The following is a 23,670-nucleotide window of genomic DNA, read 5'->3' as shown; positions in this document are numbered from 1 at the left end:
TTGCCTTGTCTGTTTCAGCCTGGTAATAAATTTCTTGCTTTAATGCTTTATGCTTTTTGAACCATTCTCAGTTATTTACTCAGTGTTTTGGTGGTGATGTTGAGAAGGGATGCCTACTCACTGGTGTTTAGGAGGACCTTATCAGACAGGTTTGAGTCTGTCATAAGTCATATCCAAATCCAGTGGCCTTCAGATGTAGTGGGGCCTTTATGGAGTGGCCAAGTCCTCTAGGGACATTTATCCCCTATCTTTCTATTAATAGCTTTGTCCTCTACTGGTAGTTTTTAAAATATAAGAGTGTGTCCCGCTCCTGCTTAAAACTCTCCAGTAAGTGCTGTCTAATACAGCTTTCAGTGAAGATTGAAATGGTATATATCTTCACTGTTCAGTATGATAGCCACTAGCCACAAGTGGCCACTGAGCACTTGAAACATGGCCGATGCAACTGAGGAACTGAAGTTTTAATTTTTTTAATTTTTATTATTTTTTTCCAAGCCAAACTGTATCCAGCTTTATTAAAGATACTTTTCATAAACAATCATGGTATTTCAGGCAGCACATGGGAAGATAGTCATTAACAATATTCCATAACTGTTATCTTTCCATGGATTACCAAAATCAGAAAGCCACTATAAAACCCAATGGAGTCTTGATCTTATCCCCTGAACAGGGTAAGTTTAGAGTGAGGGTTGACATTTCACATTTAGCATGTTGTTCAACAACCTTTTCACAAGCAGACACTGACTTTCAGGAAATGAAATGAAGATAGCATAATTAGCAATCTGAAGATCCACAAGCTAAAAAAGGAGGTCTTTTGAGGGATGCCATCTCCATGGTGACACTGTAAAGTCCAGATTGCCTGACATATACTGGGAACCATGTCTTGGGGTCAAGTTCCAACAGATCTCTGAGTTTAAGGGAGTTAAATCTATGTTGAAGGCAGACAGGGAGAAGAGGACCAAAAAAAAGAATTTTAGTTTTTCCACACCACAAGGCATTTGTGCCAAGGTGGCTAATGTGTTTCAACATCAAGGAATCCCTCCTACTGGGAACCAAAAGGAAGATTCTCAAAACTACAAGGGAATGGTGTTTTTCCATTTGTATCAGTCTGGCTTCAGAGATACTCTGTTAGTGATATATGCCCTTCCCCCCCAAACAACAATGAAATGTTCTGTGTGCTACCAACATAGCTTAAAAGAAAAAAGTAAAACAAAATTCTGCATTTTTATAAAACTTGATAAAAAATAGTATTTCAAACTGTACAGTCACAAGAAATACACAGCTATCAAAAATGCACACACTTCGCTTGGCATCTCCAGCACCTTCAGCCTTCTGTGCCTGGTCTGTTTTGGCATCTCTGTTTTCTGCAGGGTTATCCCCAATCTTTGCCCATTGGTACCTTCTCTCCCTTCTTTGCAGGGGCCTTTCTAGGCTTGGGCTCTGGCTTTAGAAGAGCAGGTTTAGCAGATAACTTTGCAGATCTTCTCTATGGCTCATTCTTCACCTTAGCTTTATCTCCTTTAGCATCCACTTCAGCCTTTCTCTTGGGCATGGTGGTGACGGTGGTACTGGACGCGGAGATATAGTGACATGGGCTTTGGCTGTCCGGAGGTCATTCTTGTCTCTTCTTCACACCATGCCTGGAGTTTTAATTTTTAACTTAAATAGCCACTTCTGGTTAATAGTGTTTTGGATGGCAGAGCTGGATTGGCTCCCCTTCATTCTTAAAATAGAATCGAAAGCCCTTATCAGGGCCTTCTATGATTTTACTCTTGCTTATCTCAATAGCTTCATCTCATACTCTTCTCTCCCTTGGTTCAGCCACATTTGGCCTCCTTTCTGTTTCTAAAGATCACTCAACCCTTTCTCAGCTTGGAGCCTTTCTGCTGATGCTGTCTGCCTGGAGTGCTCTTCTCTCAGTTTTGAACTTGGTTGACTCTTTCACACCCTTCAGTCTATGGAGTAAGCATCATCTAGGAGAGTCCTTACCTGGTCAGCCTACCTAAATTGGTCATTATGATCTTAAGTTCCTTCATAATATTTACACTATACTGTAATTAATCATTTATTTATTTATTTTTAGTCTCCCTCTTAAGAATGTAAGCTCTGTTGGGCGCCTGGGTGGCTCAGTTGGTTAAGCGACTGCCTTCGGCTCAGGTCATGATCCTGGAGTCCCTCGATCGAGTCCCACATTGGGCTCCCTGCTCGGTGGGGAGTCTACTTCTCCCTCTGACTCTCCCTACTCTCATGTGATCTCTCTCATTCTCTCTCAAATAAATAAATAAAATCTTAAAAAAAAAAAAAAAGAATGTAAGCTCTGTGAGGGTATGGTCCTTGCTTCTCTAGATCCTGGCATGTAATACCTATTTATTAACAAATACGCACTGAATTCTTGAGATTCTTAGACATTGGATACAGAGGTTGATTATTTTTTTTTGGGTGGGGTAAAATTTTATAAGTCTGCAAGCAATTGAGAAAAAAGCTAATTTGTTTTAAAGATGAAGTGAGATTGCACATAAACAGATGAAAAGGTGCAATCTAAATACAAAGTATTATTAAAGAAGTTTTATAGTTTAGTGATTTAATAGGACTTTTTCTTACAGAGCTCTGAGAATTTACAAATATATGAAATTTTCATATAGAAAATTAAATTGACATCTGTGGAAACCCAGGGGTGAGGGAGGTGCCAGTCAGGCAGAGTTTATACTGTGTATTCATTTGATTTAAAAGAATTCATTTTAATATTTAAAAATGAATCTCATTTAATATTGATTTAATTATAAATTTGGAGTTAATATCTTTGTATTTTGTAATTTTTGAAATGCAGTTTTATCCCATTCTTAGAAAATTTGGTGTGATATGAAAATGTACATCTACAAAAGGATTAATTAGAAAAGAATTCCTCTTTCTGTAGCAAATCATTCCTTATTTAAAAAATTATTTAGTCTTAAAAATCTGGCTGATTTATAAACTTTAGTGAAACATTTATTGCTTAAAACAGGATAATGGTTATGTCACGGTTCAATTTGAAATATAAATGAAATAAAGGGTGCTGAGTTCCCGAATTGTGCACTAAGTAATTGCTTTTGGACTTAGTGCTTTGAATTTTCTTAATAGCTCATTTTGGATTGTGATGTAACCAATTTATATCTATGTAGATAGTATATCAAAGCTAATGGTGAGTACTTTATTATTATTTATGTTTAATTCTCTAATACACTCAGTAATAACTATTTCCCTACCCCTCCTCTTCTGTGATTTCTTTTTTTTTAGGATCAGGATGCCTAAAGTTCATAAGATAAAAAAGTCTCTTACACCTCAGATTTCTTATTTGACAAATGAAGATTCTTATAAACAGTTGGATTTTTTGCCTGACAAACTAAGAGCAAAGCTGCTTCCTTTCCAGAAAGATGGCATTGCTTTTGCCCTCAGAAGAGATGGCAGGTAAAGTACTTTTTTCAAGACATGCTAAAAATACTTAATTTTGGAGTGTGTATATATATAAAAAAGAAAACAACAAAAGTTTGCGCAAACCAGTTTTTTGTGTGTGTACATAGTCTTCCTATTAATTTTTTTACTGTATCTTGAAATAATTATAGGATATACCTCATTTTGCCTTCTTGAATTATATTTTAGTTGACAATACAGCTCTACATTAATAGCCATTTTTTTCCTAGCACGTGGAAGGTTGTATCCTATTGACTTATGTCTTTCATGGTTGCCATTAAAAAGTATGCTCTTGAGTCTCAAAAACTTACTTTGCAGTTGACTTACTGATTACAAAGAGAAAATTACAAAATGTACATTTAGTATAACCAATAGTGGGGCAGCTATAGGCATAATGTGCTGCACAGGAGTTATACAACATTTCTTTCTGGAAATACTTGTCCTGTTGATACTGGGGAAACAGTCAAACCAGCTCAGAATGTGAGATATTTTTTTAGGACAATTGACCTGAACTCTTCAAATGATACAGTGTCATGAAAAACCAAGGGAAGTGATGAGAATGTCCTAAATTGAGAGACCGAAAAGTTAAAACATCTGAAAGTAATACATAAATCCTGATTAGATCCTGGATAAGTAAAAAAAAGCTTTAGAGGACATATTAGGATAACTAGGAAAATTTCATCTGTGCTCTCTTAGAGTGGTGTTATTGAATTAATGTCAGTTATCATGGGTGAGCTAATGATGTTGTAGTTGAATGTTCTTGTTCTTGGAAAGTGCATGATTAAGAATTTGGGATGAAGAACTGTGATAGCAGCCTACTTTCTATATTTTCCCAAAAGGAAAGGACATATATATGTTTAGATAAACTTTGAGTCAGTCAGTCACAATGTTAACACTGAAGCTGGTGAGTGGTTAAGGGTGCTCGCTATAGTATTCTCTTTGGATTTTCTGTCAGTTTGAAAATTTAAAAAAAGAAGTGATCAGTCTGATTTTCATTCTTTGTAGGTCATCTGTGTTTTCTGATTGGATCCAATCTTTTTCTGTATCTGATTTTAAGATTTTCTCTTGGTCTTTGGAGTTCTGCAGTATCACAATAATTTATTCAGTGTGGTTTTCTTTTTGTTTATTCTCCTTGAGATTATTGTGCATTTTTTAATCTGGAATTTATGTCATGTTGATTCTGGAAAATTCTCAGCTATTATCTATTTTTAAAAATTATTTTTAAAGATTTTATTTATTTATTTGAGAGCAAGAGCATGAGCAGTGGTAGGGGACAGAGGCACAGGGACAAGCAGACTCCCTGCTGAGCAGGGAGCCCAACGCAGGGTTCCATCCCAGGACCCCACGATCATGACCTGAGTGGAAGGCAGACGCTCAATGAACTGAGCCACCCAGGCACCCCTATCTCTTTAAATATTGATTCGTACTCATTCTGTTTATTTTCTTCTTCTGCAATGTCAATTAGACTTAAACTTAACCTTTTCACTCTATCTTATGCTTCCATTAACGTGTCTTATATTTTCTGTGTCTATCTCTGCTACAATATGGCTACTTTTAGAGATCTCTTTTTAAAAATAAAAGATCACGATTTAGTTATTCTAATCCATTTAACTTACCTATTCAGTGTTTAAAGAATTTTTTGAAATGATGTATAAAATATATGGAAAAAAGTATGCAGATTATAAGTGTACAACTTGAAAAATTTTTACAGTATCACCATCACCAAGATCAAGAAATAGTACATTACCCGCATCCCAGAAACCTTTCTCTTGCCCCTTCCCAATCACTACTGCCTCCTTCCTCTCCAAAGGTAACTACTTACCCTAACTTCTCAATCTACAGATTACTTTTATATATTTGACTGTATCATTGTAATCATCCATATGTATCTTTTGTGTCTGAGTTCTTTTGCTCAACGTCATTGTGATATTCTTTCTTGTTATTGCATGTGGTTGTAGTTGGTTCATTCTCATATAAAATTCCACTGTGTAAATATACCATAATTTTTTTTATTCATTCACTGTTGATGAATATTTGAATTATTACTAGTTTGGGGCTTTTACAAATAATAATGTTATGAACATTCTTATAAAAATCTTTTGGTAAATACATACATACATACATATTTCTGTCATGTGTATACCAAGAAGTATAATTGTTGTGTCATAAGATCTGTATATATTACAAGTAAATAACTTCCTATATTAGTTTGCCAGGGCTGTCATAATGAAATACCACAACTGGGTGACTTAAACAACAGAAATTTATTGTCTCACATTTCTGGAGTCTAGAAGTCCAAATTCAAGGTGTAAAAAAGAGTTGATTCCCACTTAGGGTTGTGAGGGAAGGATCTGTTCCAGGTCTCTTTCCATGATTTGTAGAACACTGTCTTCTTCCAATGTCTTTTCACATCATCTTCTCTCTATTCATGTCTATTCCCTTTCTTTAAGGACACCAGTCATTATTGGATTAAGGCCTACCTTAATAATCTAATTTTAACTAATAATATCTGCACCGATTCTGTTTCCAAATAAGGTCACATTCTGAGGCACTGGGTGTTAGAACTTTAACATATAAGTTTTGTGGGGACATAATTCAACCAATAACTCAGACAGTTTTCAAAGTGTACCAATTCTTGTATCAATAATGTGTAAGAGCCAGCTGTATCACATCTTCACCAACACTTCTCATTGCCTATCTTTAATTTCATTTTAGGTATTCTGGCAAGTATATAATGATACCCATTTAGGTTTTCATTTGCACTTTTCTGATAACAAATGAAATTTAACACCTTTTCGTATGCTTATTAGCCATTCTGTCGTCCTTTATTATTAAGTGTCTGTTCATATGTTATCCATTTTTCTACCAGGTTGTTTGCCTAATTGTTTTCTAGGAGTGTTTTGTCATATTTATATTCTGGATACAAATTTTTTGTCAGATACATATGTTGCAAATAAAATTTATCAGACTACAGTTTTCCTTTTCTCTCACTGATCTCTTTTGATAAGCAAAGTTCTCAGTTTTAATGTATCTTTTTTTTAATTTTTTTTTTTTTTTAAAGATTTTATTTATTTGAGACAGAGAGAATGAGGGAGAGAGAGCACATGAGAGGGGGGAGGGTCAGAGGGAGAAGCAGACTCCCTGCCGAGCAGGGAGCCCGATGCGGGACTCGATCCAGGGACTCCAGGATCATGACCTGAGCCGAAGGCAGTTGCTTAACCAACTGAGCCACCCAGGCACCCCAGTTTTAATGTATCTTAAATACTCATTATTGGTATTGTATTTTATCGCTGGCACTTTTTGCATCTTATTTTACAAAACTTTGTCTACTACAAGGTTGTGAAGTTTATTTTCTATGTCTTCGAAAAACTTTATTGTTTTGGGGCGCTTGGGTGGCTCAGTCGTTAAGCATCTGCCTTTGGCTCAGGTCATGATCCCAGGGTCCTGGGATCGAGTCCCACATCAGGGGGAGCAGCAGGCAGAAGGAGAGGCAGGCTCCCAGCTGAGCAAGGATACCAATGTGGGACTTGATCCCAGTACCCTGGGATCATGACCTGAGCTGAAGGCAGACGTTTAACCGACTGAGCCATCCAGGCATCCCTGTTTTATTTCTTACATTCAAGTTTACATTCTACTTAGAATTGAGTTTTGTATGTGGTATAAGGTGGGGATCAGAGTTGATTATATATTTATTATTGTATTATTTCCTTTTGTCTATTGGTGTCTGATTGATCCATCACAATTTATTGGAAAGACTAACTTTTCCCTACTATATTAGACCTTTGCCATAAATCATATAATTTTATGTGTGTCTTTCTAGATAAGTGCTGTCTAATGGAACTTTCTGCCATTATGGAAATGTTCATATATATGCTGTTTAATTCAGTAGCCGCATGTGACTGCTGAGTTATTGAAATATGGCAAGTGTAACTAAGGACTGAATTTCATATGTTAACTAATTTTAATTAATTTAGATTTAGCCATGTGTCTGGTGGCTACCATATGGGACAGTATAGGTATAGATTCTTTGTTTTATTTTTCTGATTGTCAATCTTTGTGTCAGCACCATACTTCTTAATTATTATAACTATAATAGATATTTTGGTCTGAGATAGCATAAGTCTTACAACTTTATTATTTTTTTCAAAATTGCCTCAGCTCTTGTTGACCCTTTGCATTGCCTATAAGTTGTAGAAATCATTTATCATTTTTCACCAAAAAAGTTGCTGCAATTGTGAATGGGATTGTTTTGCATCTGTAGATCAGTTTGGGGAGAATTGATATCTTTACAGTATAAAGTATTTTAATCAATTAATGTGAATATTTTTCCTTATTTAATTGTCCTTCATTTATTTTCATCTATTCTTTCCCTTAATTTCTTTTCAATAAGGTTTTTTTTTTTAAGATTTTATTTATTTATTTGACAGAGAGATATACAGCGAGAGGAGGAACACAAATAGGGGGAGTGGGAGAGGGAGAAGCAGGCTTCCCGCAGAGCAGGGAGCCTGCTGCGGGGCTCGATCCCAGGACCCTGGGATCATGACCTGAGCCAAAGGCAGATGCTTAACAACTAAGCCACCCAGGCACCCCTCAATAAGCTTTTATAGTTTTCAGTATATAATTCTTTCATGTATATCATTATATTTATTCCTAGGTGTTTAGTATTTTTGATGTTGCTATAAAATGTCATTTCCTCCCTCTGGCTTTTCTAAGATTTTGTCCTTGTTTGGTTATCCAAAAGGTTTGCTATGTATGATGTGCCTAGGTTTGCATTTAAAGTTTTTCATCTGTGGGTTGATGTCATTTATTAGTTCTAAGATAATACTCAATCTCTTGAAATCTCTTCAAATATTATTTTTGCCCCATTCTTTTCTCCTTGGTCTCCCATTATACCTATATTAGACCTTTTCTCTGTGTTCTATATATCTCTTATTATTTTATTTTTTAAAAAATTTCTGTGCTTGGGCGCCTGGGTGGCTCAGTTGGTTAAGCGACTGCCTTCGACTCAGGTCATGATCCTGGAGCCCCGGGATCGAGTCCTGCATCGGGCTCCCTGCTCGGCGGGGGGTCTGCTTCTCCCTCTGACCCTCTTCCCTCTTGTGCTGTCTCTCATTCTCTCTCTCAAATAAATAAATAAAATCTTTAAAAAAATTTTCTGTGCTTTATTTGGATATTTGTTGTTTACTTATATTCTTCTTTACTAATCCTAAATTTTGCTATTAAATTAATTTATTGGATTCGCTAAAGGAAAAGACCATCACTCAAAATACTTGAAACCAAAACCCATTAATTATTGCTGAAACAAAGAGGCTGAATTTATTACTTGCTAAGCAAGGGAGAAACTGTGCTTCTTAAACATGGCAAACATAGCAAAGAGTTGGTGTTGAATCAGAGTTTGGGGAAGTTTGGAGTCTTTAAAAAGCCGGAGTGTTTTAAGTATTTGCTCAATATCACAGTATACTTTAGGATTAGCTGACTGATGTCAAAGAACAGTTAGTCCTTCCCTATCTTGAAATTGGAGAACAGAAACATTTTATTTTCTGTTTTTGATGTCAGATAGTGTATTTTTAAGTCCTCGAATATCCAGTTCCTGTCTGCTGGTTATGTTGATAATATCTTGCTTCTTGCCATGTTTTAATTCCATCTCTTCTTTCTGTAAATATTTAGAACATACTTATTTTACATATCTGAAGTCCTTTGGAGGCTAATTTTACTTTTGTTCTTGTTATTCATGATGGTTTATTTCCCAATGTATTTGCTAATTTTTAAAATTTTTGTTTTTATAATTAGGTAATCTTAATCTCTGAATTTTGAGAGACTTAAAGAATGGGTAAATTTTTTTAGGGAGGATTTGAAAAATTAAATTCTTGGTTTTTTTCCCACAGCACAGAGGCAGTATAAATTCAAAACCTCAAATACATTTTCAGGTAGGCTTGTGATTATGAATTTTGATAATTAATTATCACCTCATGCTAAACCATAAGTTTCTTTAGTGGCTTTTAAAAAAATTTAGATATAATTAAATTTAATAAAATGCACAGATGCACAGGTTTTATGTGTATATTTCAGTGAATTCTGATGTTTGTCTACCCATGTGTTTTTTAATACCTCTGTCAATATATAGAACACTTCTACCACCCAGAATAGACCTCTTTCTAATCAACCTCATCCCCATGAATTAGGAAACTGTTGAGCTGACTTTTGTCACCAGAATATGTTTTTTTATGGTTACTTGATGCTCTTTATTTTTTTAACTTTTAATTTTGAAATAATTTAAACTTTGATTTAAAAAAGGTACAGGGGGGCACCTGGGTGGCTCAGTCGTTGGGCGTCTGCCTTCGGCTCAGGTCATGATTCCAGGTCCTGGGATCTCGCCCCGCATCGGGCTCCCTGCTCCATGGGAAGCCTGCTTCTCCCTCTCGCACTCCCCCTGCTTGTGTTCCCTCTCTCGCTGTGTCTCTCTCTGTCAAATAAATAAATAAAATCTTTAAAAAAAAAAAAAAAGGTACAGAAATAACTTTCATATACTCTTTACCTCGATACACTAATTTCTAACATCTTAGCACTTTGCCTTTATTATTGTATTATTCTCTCTCCCTCTTCTGTCTTTCTACACACACACACACACGTGCACTTGCACACAAAGTAGTATTTATTTTTTTCAAAGCCATTTGAGATCAGGTTGCATATATCTTTCTCCTTTAACCTACAGTATTTAAGAATAGTTCATATTTTAAGAACAAAAATATTCTCTAACATAACCACAGTACAATCATCAAATTCACGAGATTTAATCTTTAATCTCCATATATGTTGTTTTTCAGACTTTCATGACACTGAATATAGGCCAATGTATTTTATAGAATGTGTCTCAATTTTTTTAAATGTTTTCTCATTATAGGATTTAGATTGTGCAGTCCATTCTGGATTAGTACACAAGGGAGAAAGAAGTTCTATCCTTCTCAAGATATTGCTTTTGAAGGTACACAGTATCTATCAGCCCCTCACTGGTAGTGGTATTTGTTTTTTTTTCCGGAATGGTAGTGTTAATTTTGATTATTAGGCAAAGTGTTATAACTACCACACTCTCTACCACGTAGTTGCTATTTTTCCCTCTCACAATTGTTGCCTATTTAACAAACAACTAACATGAGATGTTCGGACCATGTAAATATGCTTCCCCTTATCTAGGTTTCTCTTTTGAATTTAGCTTCCATACATGTTCTTGCTCAAAATAATTTTTCCCCTGATAGTTATGAAATGATGATTTATTAATTGGCATTTTACTGTAAGGAAGAGCCCTCCCTTCTGTTGCAACAATCTCTCTCTTTTTCTCTTTTTCCCTGTCTGTTTCTACCCATCTGTTTCTATCCATCCATTCATCCGTTCTCTTGGATTCCTAGTGGGTTATAATCCCTTACTATACCATAGCTTACTTTAGTTTGTTTTGGAACTTGTTGCAAATGGAATCATGCAGGTGATATGAGTCTCTGATGACTTTTGCTCATCATGTTTTTGAGATTCATATATAGTTTTGATCTTTGAATATAAGACAGTTATTTTGTTCATTCACTTGCTGATGGACATATGGGTTGATTCTAGTTTGGGAGTCTTATGAATAAAGATGGTGTTAACATTTATGGACAAGTCCTTTTGTGGACATGTTTTCAATTCTATTGCTTTTTTTTTTTTTTTTAAGATTTTATTTGGGTGTGTATGTGAGAGAGAGAGAGCATGAGTGGAGGGAGAGGCAGAGGGAGAGGGAGAAGCAGACTCCCCACTGAGCAGGGAGCCCAGTGATGGGCTGGATCCCAAGACCTTGAGATCATAACCTGAGCTGAAATCAAGAGTCTGACACTCAACCGACTGAGCCACCCAGGCACCCCAGTAACTCACTGATTTTGAATTTGTACTTTCCTAAAGACTAATAATGTTGGCCTCTTTCAACATATGTTAATGTTTTACATGTTTTAATTACTGTCCCTTTATTATTGATTTGAAGGAATTCTTTTATTATGCATAGAAGACCTTTGTCAGATATATGTATTATAATTTCTCCTAGTCTGTAGTTCGCTTTTTTAATTTTCTTTATAGTATTCTTTGATGAACAGAAATTCTTAATATTCTGGTTTTTCTTCAATTGAAATAAATTTTTTGCCTTTTGATGAACAGAAATTTTTAATTTTCTTTCTTTCTTTCTTTTTTTTTTTAAGATTTTATTCATTTGCAAGAGAGAGAGAGAAAATAAGCCTGGGGGTGGGAGAGGCTGAGAGGTAGGGAGAAGCAGACTCCCCACTGAGCAGGGAGCCCAACATGGGACTCAATCCCAGGACCCTGAGATCACTACCGAGCTGAAGGCAGACGCTTAACCAACTGAGCACCCAGGTGCCCCAAGAAATTTTTTTTTTTTTTTTTTTTTAAAGATTTTATTTATTTGCGAGAGAGACAATGAGAGACAGAGAGCATGAGAGGGAGGAGGGCCAGAGGGAGAAGCAGACTCCCTGCTGAGCAGGGAGCCCGATGCGGGACTCGATCCTGGGACTCCAGGATCATGACCTGAGCCGAAGGCAGTCGCTTAACCAACTGAGCCACCCAGGCGCCCCGCCCCAAGAAATTTTTAATTTCATAAAATCTAATTTATCAAGTTCTTATGTAGTTAATGCTTTTTATGTTGTCACGAAGAGGTCTTTTCCTACCCCAGGATCACAATGCCCCTATGTTTTCTTTTGGAAGCTTTCTAGTTTTAGCTTTTATGTTTTGATATATGATTCATCTCAAATTAATTTTTGTGTATGGGATAAGATAATAGTTCTAGGTTCAGTTTTCTTTCATATTGATATCCAGTTACTCTGGCACCCTTTCTAGTGGTGCCAGAGTAAAGTCTGTTCTGTCCCCAAAATTACCGTGACATCCTTCTGAAAAAGCACTTGACCATATGTATATAAATCTGTTTTCAGTTTTTTCCCCCCCATACTTGTCTTTTTTTTAAATTTTTTTTTATTGTCACCCCTTTTCCATTTTTACTTAGGTTATAGCTTTCTTAGGCTCAGGGTTTGTTTAGGAGTCATTTTCAACCTCTGCTTTGTGTAGATATAAGACCTTATTACCATTGCTCTGCTTGGCTGTTAAGTCATAAGATTCCCTGTTGATGGTGTTTGCAGACACCTTCATTGTGGCCTGTAGTTTTATCACTCACCTATCACTCAGGTTTTGATTTTTCTCTTTTGTTTCTGGCAGTTGTAAATTTTTTTACTTTTCTTCAGAACAGCTCTGCATTTTAAAAGATGGTATTTTATCTAAGTTAGCATTTCTAGGTGTTTGCAAAGGGAAGGATCTGAGACTTTATAAACCACCATAGCACTGGGAGCTGAAATCTTACTATTAAGTCTTCATTCATTAAAGATTATACTTGCTATCATTGTAAAATACCCTTATTATAGAATTACTTAATTCTTTCCTATTATATTCCAAATTTAATATTATATAATTTCCCAACGATTTCTTTCTGACCATATTTTCCTTGCATGCCTTTAACTATCTTTCTATTTTCAACATTTTTGAGACACTTCTTTTAAATGAGTTTTTAAGTTCCAGATTTGTATTTCACTTTGTGATTCCGTTTGTCTTTTCTTTTAAGTAGTATTAAGCTCACTTTCATTCATTGACATTAGAGCTGTATTTGGTCTTAATTTTGCCATCATAGCATTTGTTATGGTTTCTGTTCCTAAAAATATGTTACTATATAATCACTATATGATCCATTAAATATATTGCTATAGTAGCATCAAAGTTTTCTTCATGTTTAATATACACTTTTAGTAAATTGAAGGGTTTGGAGCTTGAATCCATTAGTAATCTTTGTAACTATAGCCTTGCGTAATATAGTTGATTCTCTATTTTATTTTATTACGCAGTTTTCTTATTCCCAATTATGTACAGTGGCATTTGGCGTATTACCTTTTCCTTCCTTCCTGTCCTTCTTTCTCAGCACATCATATTGGTTAAATTGTTTTTCTTGATATTCACCTTTGTATCTTTAAAAATACTTAAATTTGTTCCTATGAAATATGTATTATATATTTTTTGCAAACTTTAGATGATCTTTGCCTTTTTCTCCTCTTTGCCTCTTGTTAGGTATGTCATTTCTGTGCAGTCATTGTCTGTAACTGTTACATTCTTTTCTGTACCCAGATTATTTAAAGAGCTAAGTACTTTCATTGCTTTCCTCTCGCCCATTTTGTTTTGCACAGTGTTCTTTGGTTGGGGTTATCTTCTCAAAGTTCTTTTAGAAGGGCTAATAGGAAATCATTTACCCAATTTCTTGCATTTAAAAATGTCTTTTCACTGAGTTTATACTAAATGACAAATTGGCTGAGTAAGAAATTTCTCAGTCCCAGGGCACCTGGGTGGCTCAGTTGGTTAAGCGTCTACCTTCAGCTCAGGTCATAATCTCAGGGTCCTGGGATCGAGCCCTACATCGGGCTCCTTGCTCAGCAGGGAGCCTGCTTCTCCCTCTCCCTCTGCTGCTCCCCCTGCTCTTCTCTCTCTCTCTGTCAAATAAATAAAATCTTTAAAAAAAAAAAATCTCAGTCCCAGTTTCTTTTCTGGCTGATGTTATAGTTATTGTTCCACTGTTTGCTGTAGACAAGCCTGAGGGCTGCTTGGCTTTTTCCTCTTTGGAGATGGTTGTTTGTTTGTTTTTTTTTAATTTTTTTGTCTCACTACTTATTTTGGCAATCCAGTACTAGGGTATGGCTTGTTGTTGACACTTATATGTCTCTTTCCTTGTTGTGCTTTATTATTTTAATCTCTAGTTTATCTTTTTCTTTAATTTCTGGAAAATTTTCTTGAATTATATTGAGAACAGTTTTCAGTTCTTTTATTTTGGTTTTCTTCTTTGAAGACACCAAATATGCCTATGTTGATTTGTCTTGACCTATCATCTATATCATTTGTATTTTCTGTCTTTTTGTTTCTTAATTTATTTTTTCTCTAAAACTCTTTTGGTTTCTTCATTCCCTTTGAAAATTTCCTTTCAGTCCTGTCTCATGTGTAATCTCCCCCACCCCCCCCCCCCTTTTTTTTTTAGCAGTACCTATTCTCTCCTGCTTCCATTTGGTCTTCATTTCAATGATGTTTATTTTTCTTTTACTTCTCTGACCTTCAGCTCACATTTAAGTTCTTCATGTTTCTTGCCATATCTTTCCTGAGTCTTGTACCTCTGCTTTGTGGTTCTTGTGTTATAAAGGTGATTGCTTCTTTAAGTTTATTTTTTTAGATTTATTTATTTAAGAGAGAGAAAGACAGCACAGGGGAGGGGGCAGAGGGAGAGAGACTCTTAAGCAGATTCCTTGCTGAGTGCAGAGCTAGACTTGGGGCTCGATCCCAGTACCGTGGGATCATGACCTGAACTGAAGGCAGATGCTTAATGACTGAGCCACGCAGGTGCCCCTGTGGCAAAATGTTTGACTATGATTTTCATCTGCTTCATAGGTACTTTTTTTTTTTCTGTGTGTTTTTCCATTTGATTTCCCTTTTTCCCTTTTTTTATTTTTGTAGAATTGATTTTTTATAGTTGCTACTCTGTATTCATTGAGGAACATTTTTCCTGAGCCTGCTATTTGCAAAAGATCACCTGAGAGAGGGCCAGAATAATGCTCTAATAATGTTCTAGACTAACACCTATTCTCTCTATGACATTATTTTTATATGTATTTTTTTTCATTTTATTTCCTGAGCCAAAAGAAATCAACATAGCGAAGTAGCTAATGTTGCAAATCTGTCATTCCTGCCCTTACTCTGCTTCCCCCCATCTGGGAGTTTTCATTGAAGGCCTTGCCTTCTCTGCTTCTCCTTGTAGCCTGGCTGGTCCTGGGGATATTCTGTTCACCAGTCTGTTTCTCGTCTTGTGGTGATGCAAGGAAAGGATTCTTGATTATGATACAAGTGTCCCTCTCACATTGGAACTATGTCTTGCTGTTTTGTTTTGTTTTGTTTTGTTTCCCTGAGATGTTTAGTCAAGTGTTTTTTCTAAATATACCACTTTAGTTGTTATTGTTTTTGTTCTTGTTTTTCATATTTAATATTTCTGGTAGCCCATGCTCTTTTTTGTCTAGTTTTCAAAGATGATAAATAACCATGCATTAAATTTTTAATCTGTGCTCCAATAAGCTGCATATTGTATCTATTACTTAGCTCTTTATTAAATAATTATTTATATACATGAATTTATGTCTGCATATATGTGGATTTACATGGTTAAAAAGAATTGACAAACTTATTAATATATGAAATTTTTGGTGTATAGTTGAACAAGAAGGTTTACTGTATGTTGTTTGCTTATTCACATCCAGTGAGATGTAAGAAGTCTGTTACTGAATGAATTAATTAGACTTGTCATTGTTACCTTTGTCATTAGTTAATACTCTGTATAGATAGTGTTCTGAAATAAACTGTATTTCATTTCTTCTGAAAATTCTGCCAGAACAGTTTGTTTTAATTACCTGTCTGCGTGGAGGAAGAGAGGACTTTGTGGTATTTAAAGCTTTTACAAAAAGTATAAGAGGTGATTTTGTAGTAATTTGTATTCTTTAAGGTATCACTTGATGACAGCCTAATTGCTTTCATTGTTTTCTTTTCTCTCCTAAAATTGAATAGTTTTCTGTTATAGTACCCATTTAGATATACTGCTTTTGTAGTGTTACACTCCTTAGTTGTTTCACTGAATGTAGATTGAATTTTTGCATCAGTGAACAAATATATTGAAACACCTGGTGGTTTTGCTATGAGAAAGTTCTTTGTTAAACTATTTTAATATTAGGGTATAAATCACCATGCTTATCATTTCAGTTTAAGATAAGGGTAATTAAGTGAAAGTATGAATGAACCTTGAAGTATGGATATAAAAAAGCCAGACGAAATAAGTTAAACAATTTTACTTATTAATTTTATACAGTCTAAGTAATCTGATTTATGAAGCACAAAATCTTGCTATTCTAAATAGTGTTAATTTGAGTTTTAGAATGTCATTGTTTTGCCTCCTCCCCAGGCAGCGAGGGACCCTATAAGGGTGTGTAGAGAGAGGCTTGGCTGTGTCGAAAAGTGTTATTGATGCATAGGTATACATTTTGTACAAGCCAAAAAAAAAGCAAAAATAAATAAATGGGACTACATCAAAATAAAAAGCTTCTGCACAACAGAAAATACAGTCAACAAAATGAAAAGGCAGCCTATTGAATGGGAGAAAATATATGCAAACTATATATCCACTAAGGGTTTGATATCCAAAATATATAATAAACTCGTACAACTCAATAGCAAAAAACACCCAAATAATCCAATTAAAAAATGAGCAAAGGAATGAATAGACATTTTTCCAAAGAAGACATACAAATAGCTAACAGGTACATGCAAAGGTGGTCAACATTACTAATCATCAGGGAATTACAAATCAAAATCATAATGAGATACAAGCTCATACCTTTTATTAGAAAGGCTCTTATCAAAAAGGTAAGAGATAACAAATGCTGGCGAGGATGTGGAGAAATGGGATCCCTTGTGCACTGTTGGTGGCAATGTAAATTCATAAAGCCATTATGGAAAACAGTATGGAGTTTCCTCAGCAAATGAAAAGAAGATGTACGGTGTGATCCAGCAATCCCACTTCTCAGTATATGTCTAAAGGAAATGAAATCAGTATCTTGAAGAGATATCTGCAACCCTACGTTCATTTTAGTGTTAGTCACAGTAGCCAAGACATAGAAACAGCATAAGTGTTCATTTATGGATGAATGGGTAGAGAAAATGTGGTATATCTGTATATGTATCTATGTGTGTATACATACATGTACTTTTTGTAATGGAATATTATTCAGCCGTAAAAGAAGGAAATTCTATAATTTGTGACAACATGGATGAACGTTGTTGGCATTATGCTAAATGACAAATCTCATTTATACGTGGAATGTAAAAACGCTGAACTCATAGAAACAAAGAGCATATTAGTGGTTGCCAGGGCCTGGGGTGTGGGGGACTTTGGGAGATGCTGGTTAAAGGGTACAAATTTTCAGTTGTAAGATGAATAAATTATAAGGATCTAATGTATAGCGTGATGACTATAGTATATATATACATAATATACTATAAAAATATACTTGACTATTTACTTGAATGTTACTAAGAGAGTAGATCTTAAATGTTCTCACTACACAAAAATTGGTAACTATGTTTGGTGATGGATGTGTTAAATAGCCTTATTGTGGTAGTCATTTCAAAATATATACATACATCAGGGCGCCTGGGTGGCTCAGTTGTTTAAGTGACTGCCTTCGGCTCAGGTCATGATCCTGGAGTCCCAAGATCGAGTCCCGCATCGGGCTCCCTGCTCAGCGGGGAGTCTGCTTCTCCCTCTGACTCTCCCCCTCTCATGCTCTCTCTCTACCACTATCTCTCTCAATAAATAAATAAAAATCTTTAAAAAATAAAAAAAACCAAAAAAACCCCCAAAATATATACATACATCAAATCATTACATTGTACACATTAAACTTACAACGTTATAAGTCGATTATATCTCGATGAAGCTGGAAGAAATAGGTATCCATTTTAATAGATGAGCTTAATTGCTGCTTTCACTTTAGGTAAACTGACTTAAAATCAGACTTATTTATTTGAAAGTATCCTGTGGATTTGAGGAATAAAGTTAAGTGTGCTTTGGTCAACATATGTACTAATTCCTGTTGGAGATGTATATAAAAGCAAAATTGTAATACCACTACTCACCCACTAGAATGGCCTAATTAAAAAAAAAATCAGGGATGTGAAGCATCTGTAATTATCTTACACTACTGTTAGAAAAGAAAATTGGCACATCTACTTTGGAAAACTATTTGGCAATATCTACTATAGGTGAACATATGTATATATTCTGAGACCTAGTAATCCTATCTCTAGGTCTGTAGATACATATATATGTTCACTATAAGAATGCTCTTTACAGCATTATCCATAAAGCTAAAAGTTGTCCATCAGCAGAATGGGAAATAACTGTAGTATATTCACACAACAGAAAACTTAAAACAATGAGAATGAACAAATTATAGCTACTATAACAGCAGGATGAATCTTACAGACATGGTGTTGAGTGAAAGAAACCAGCCATAAAAGAATACATACATTAACTGTATATATCCATTTATATAAAATATATGTAAGATACTAATTTATTTATGATCACTTACGTAAAATAAATATACTAATTTATGGTGTTAGAACTCAGGAAGTGGTCACCCTTAAATGGGAGAGCATTATGAAAGGAAGAGGGTCAGTCACAAGGGAGGCTTCTGGGGTATTGATAATATTCTGTTCCTTGATCTTGGTGCTGTTACATGGATATCTTCATTTTATGAAAATTCATCAAGTTGTAGCCTTAAGATTTGTTTAATTTTCTATATTTTTTATATGTGAATAACAAATTTACCAAAAATATTAAATGTGGGGGCACCTGGGTGGCTCATTCCGTTGGGTGTCAGACTCTTGATTTCAGCTCGGGTCATGATCTCGGGGTCATGGGATTGAGCCTCCCATCAGACTTTTTGCTCAGCAGGGAGTCTGCTTGAGATTCTCTTCCTCTGCCCCCCCTCGCTTGCTCTCGCGCTCTCTTGCTCTCGCACTCTTTCTCTCTAAAGTGAATAAAGCTTTCAAAAAATATTAAATGTGCTTTGCTTTTAAATACATATATACATGTACATATGTACACATATATGTCTGTACATATGTATGCACATAGATTTTTTAAGCATAGACCACTGTTGAAATATTAGTGTTTCACTACTTTATCAAAAAGAATGCAGGGGCGCCTGGGTGGTTCAGTCGGTTAAGCATCTGTCTTTGGCTCAGGTCATGATCCCAGAGTGCTGGCATTAGCCCATATTGGGCTGCCTGCTCAGCGGGGAGCCTGCTTCTCCCACTCCCTTTTGTCCCCCTGCCACTTGTGCTCTCTCTCTCTCCCTCTCTCTCTCTCAAATAATTACTCTTTTTTTAAATGCAATTTCTTTTTTGGGGGGGGAGATAAATGTTCATAGTAGCTTGATTGATAATAGGCAAAAACTGGAAAAATTCAATGTCCATTAGCTGTTGAATGGATAAATTACAACACACTACTGTTCAATAAAAGACAGTGAACTACTCATACATGCATCAACATGGATGAATTTCAAAATAATTACAGTGGGTGAGGGAAGCCAGCTCCCCATTCCCAAAAAGACTATGTACCGTATGATTCCATTTGTTTAAAACTCTGGGAAATGCAAATTAATCTCTAGAGACAATCAGATAACTTATTGATTGTAGCCTCGTTCATTTTTGTAAGTGCTCTGTGAGTGCTTTAAGAGAATATGTATCCTCTAATTGTTGGATATATAATTTGTTTATGTTATCTTAAATTTGTTAATTTTTTGTTCCCTACCGTTTTGAATTTTATGCTCTCTTAATCCACCAATTACAGAGACATTTGTTAAAATGCCCTTCTTTGTCAGTTTAACTCTTGTATTTCTGTTGATTTTTGCTTTACATATTTTGAGGTTATGTTATTAATTGCAAACAAGTTTATAATTGCTTCATCTTCCTAGAGAATTTTTCCATGTTCCTTTTTTTTTTTTTAAAGATTTTATTTATTTATTTGACAGAGAGAGACACAGCGAGAGAGGGAACACAAGCAGGGGGAGTGGGAGAGGGAGAAGCAGGCCTCCCGCCGAGCAGGGAGCCCAATGTGGGGCTCGATCCCACGTCTGTGGGATCATGACCTGAGCTGAAGGCAGACGCTTAACAACTGAGCCACCCAGGTGCCCCCATGTTCCTTTTTCATTATGATTCTTAGTAATGTTTTCTGACTTAACTCTAATTTGTTTAATATTGATATAGTAACACCAGCTTTCTTTCATTGATATAGTAACACCAGCTTTCTTTCTATTAGTAATTTCCAGCTCTACCTTTTTTTACTCTTTTACCTTCAACTTCTTTATATTTTATGTGGATTTTTAATAATAATTGTTAATAATTCATAACAAATTTTAATAGCACACACATATGGTTTCTGTATGTTACCTGAACTTGTTAATATTCTGTTTTCTTATTTAATTAGTCAGTAAATATACTCAGATGGTTCAATTTAAGAGATTTTAATGAGGGACTATTAGGAGGTATGGGTGAAGTTAAGAGAGCCAACATATAGCTAGGTGCTACAAGCAGCACCTGTGGTTCTGGTGGGACCCAGCCACTCGCAGACCTCCTTCTTCCCATTCCCTAATCACCTCCCACTATCTAATCTCCAGCTGGTACCTTCATTGATCAAACTGTTTGAAGCCACCTGGCATGGGAGTAATCTGTAGGAGGAAGAAAATGGAGAATAATCAGTGAAATTACTTCGACTTTGGAAAACTCCTTCCAGAGAATTTAGATGGAATATGATGTTTTGCCCTCTAATCACCTTTTGCCTCTGAAGTTCCATTTTTGGTAATTGTCACGTTAAATATACCTATCCATCCACGCATTTTTCTTTCTCTCCCTCTTTCTCTCTTGTTTTTATTGAAGTATAGTTGATACTGTTACATTGGTTTCAGGGGTACAACATAGTGATTTGACAACTCTATATGCTGTGCTATTCTTACCACAAGAGTAGCTATCATCTGTCACCATACAACACTATTACAATTCTATTGACTATTTCCTGTGCTGTACCATTCATCCCCATGAGTTATTCATTCCATAACTGGCAGCCTATATCTCCCACTCCCCTTCATCCATTTTGCCCATTCCCTACTCTCTTCCCCTCTGGCAACTATTGGTTTGTTCTCTGTATTTATGGGTTTATTTCTTCTTGTTTGTATGTTTGTTCTTTTGTCTTTTATTTTTTTTTAAAGATTTTATTTATTTATTTGACGGAGACACAGCGAGAGAGGGAACACAAGCAGGGGTAGTGGGAGAGGAAGAAGCAGGCTTCCCACCGAGCAGGGAGCCCGATGCGGGGCTCGATCCCAGGACCCCGGGATCATGACCTGAGCCGAAGGCAGACGCTGAACCAACTGAGCCACCCAGGCGCCCCTGTTCTTTTGTCTTTTAGATACCACATACAAATGAAGTCACATGGTATTTGTCTTTTTCAGACTTAATGTATTTAGCATAGTATTCCCTAGGTCCATCTATGTTGTCACAAATAGCAAGGTCTCATTCTCTTTTATGGCTAAGTAATATTCCATTGTGTATATATGCCCCATCTTCTTTATTCATTTCTCTTTCAATGGACACATGTTGTTTCCGTATCTTGGTTATTATAAATAATGCTGCAGTAAACATAGGGGTTCTCTTTATATATAGGCACGTATATGTATGTGTATGTATATATACACACATACTTCACAACAAGTAAAATTAAAATTAACACTAAATTTAAAATCACTAAGTAAAAACAGTGATGATTTGTGAACCAATATGATGGTAAGAGTTTAAAACAATAGAAAAAATTTAAGTCATTAGAAATGTGGAGAACTGAATATTGGTTGAATTTTCAGGGTATCCCTATACTGAATTTTGCAACATGGTTACCCAAAGTTTTATACTAGAAAGAAATTTTACAAAGTTCAATACTGCAGTTTGTTTTATCCAAACATTTTTATTATGGAAATTTTCAAGTGTATTCAAAAATAGAATAGTATACGGAAATTTCATGTAGTTGTTACCCAGCTTTAATAATTATGAACATTTCTAGTTATTTGTTGTTCTATTCTGTATTTCTTCCATAAAAGCATACTTTTCTTAGCTGGTATATTTTAAAGTAAATTCAAGAAATTATATTTTACCCATAAACACTTCAGTTTTAATCTCTAAAAATAGGGATGTAAAAAATAGTGTAATTATCACAGCTAATAAATTCAAGGTAATTAATTCTTCATTATATCTATTATTTAGCCCATTTAAAAATTTTCCCCACTTATCTCAAAGTGTCTTTTGTACTATTGGTTTTTTCATATCAGATTGAAACAGGGTCCACACATTGCATTTGGTGGGCTCTTTAACTTACAGATCAGCAAATTTATAGGAATATTATATTTTTGTTTATAAATTTGCCTTATTAACTTTTAAAAATTTTCCTAGGTTGAGCTGGATTATTTTTAATATAAGGGAACATTCTGTAATGAATTTAAATATCCACTAGCACTTTGCATTTTTTATGAATCCTCAAAATAACCTAATGGAATAAAGAAATACTCTAATGACTGGCCTTTCCTGAAAGTATCTACATAGTGCCTGCTGTGGTGCCCAGCACTTGAAAACACTGGTGTGGAGCAAAAAGAGCACGTGCTTTGGCCGTAGCTGGCCTCATGTCTGTTTGTTCCCTTTATTTCCACCATTACAGTCATGGTCATATTCTTAAAACTTTGTGAAATGGGGGATGATAACATGATTCTCAGTTCAAGAGAGATTCCCAAAAAGTGTTAGATTTAATTATTGTGAGTTACTTAAAATATTTATGAGTAGATGAATTATATCTGGGAACTTCAGACATTCAGAATGACTGCAGTCAGAGAAGTAGATGGAGGGCAGGAAGAACATACTCTCTAGCAGGAAAGACAGAGTAACTGAGACCCCAGTGTTAAGTGAACACTTCATGTCTAAGTGTAGACTCAGTGGTTAGACCTGATTAGACTATTGCAGAGGGAAGAAGGTCAGATTTTTATCAGTAACAAGTCTGCTTTTTTATTCAAAAACAGACTTTTGGGAATAGTGACAAAAAATGGGAAGCATGTTACATTGATGAGTAGTTACTGTTTCTGGCAGCAGTTAAAAGTGGTCACTGGGAGAGTGAATGGTTGATTCTATCATTAGAAAGGGGGGAAACCAACAGATGAAATACAAAGTAAAACAACCCTTTGTTCTGCAGAAGAAAAATGCCACCATTCCTATCTGCTCCTGTAGGCAGAGCCTGATGGCCAATATCCTGCAGTAAGTCCTGTGTGTGAATAGTATGGTTGGGTGGTCTGTTGGGATGAGGGTCACATCCTTTTGAGTTTCTTCTTAGTTCTGTGTCTCTGCTACCTCTCTGGTATTTATATATACCCTCCCCGCTTTTAAAATATTTAACCTTCATCCCATCATGGTAACTGAACTACATAGGAATCAAACCACAGCTATTGTTAAAAATATTTCAGTATCCATTCTTTTGTACCA

General features: G+C 35.5%; 1 protein-coding gene and 1 pseudogene across 2 annotated transcripts in view; one reads left to right on the top strand and one right to left on the bottom strand.

Annotated features, from left to right (window-relative positions):
- Positions 1 to 1,178: 1,178 nt before the first annotated feature.
- LOC110585708 lies at positions 1,179 to 1,552 on the bottom strand (annotated as a pseudogene).
- Positions 1,553 to 3,277: 1,725 nt separating this feature from the next.
- The window catches only part of ZRANB3 (zinc finger RANBP2-type containing 3), a 279,821-nt gene continuing 259,428 nt past the window's right edge, over positions 3,278 to 23,670 (top strand). For both annotated transcript variants that reach the window (XM_021695825.1, XM_021695823.1), the window contains exon 1: positions 3,278 to 3,444. In XM_021695825.1, the coding sequence (XP_021551500.1) occupies positions 3,281 to 3,444 (164 nt within the window). In that variant the 5' untranslated portion in view covers positions 3,278 to 3,280. The remainder of the gene's footprint in view (positions 3,445 to 23,670) is intronic.

This window comes from Neomonachus schauinslandi, chromosome 3, assembly GCF_002201575.2.
Source record: "Neomonachus schauinslandi chromosome 3, ASM220157v2, whole genome shotgun sequence".
NCBI classification, from domain to species: domain Eukaryota; kingdom Metazoa; phylum Chordata; class Mammalia; order Carnivora; family Phocidae; genus Neomonachus; species Neomonachus schauinslandi.
The sequence above is the reverse complement of the archived record's forward strand: the minus strand, read 5'-3'. Positions and strand labels throughout refer to the sequence as shown.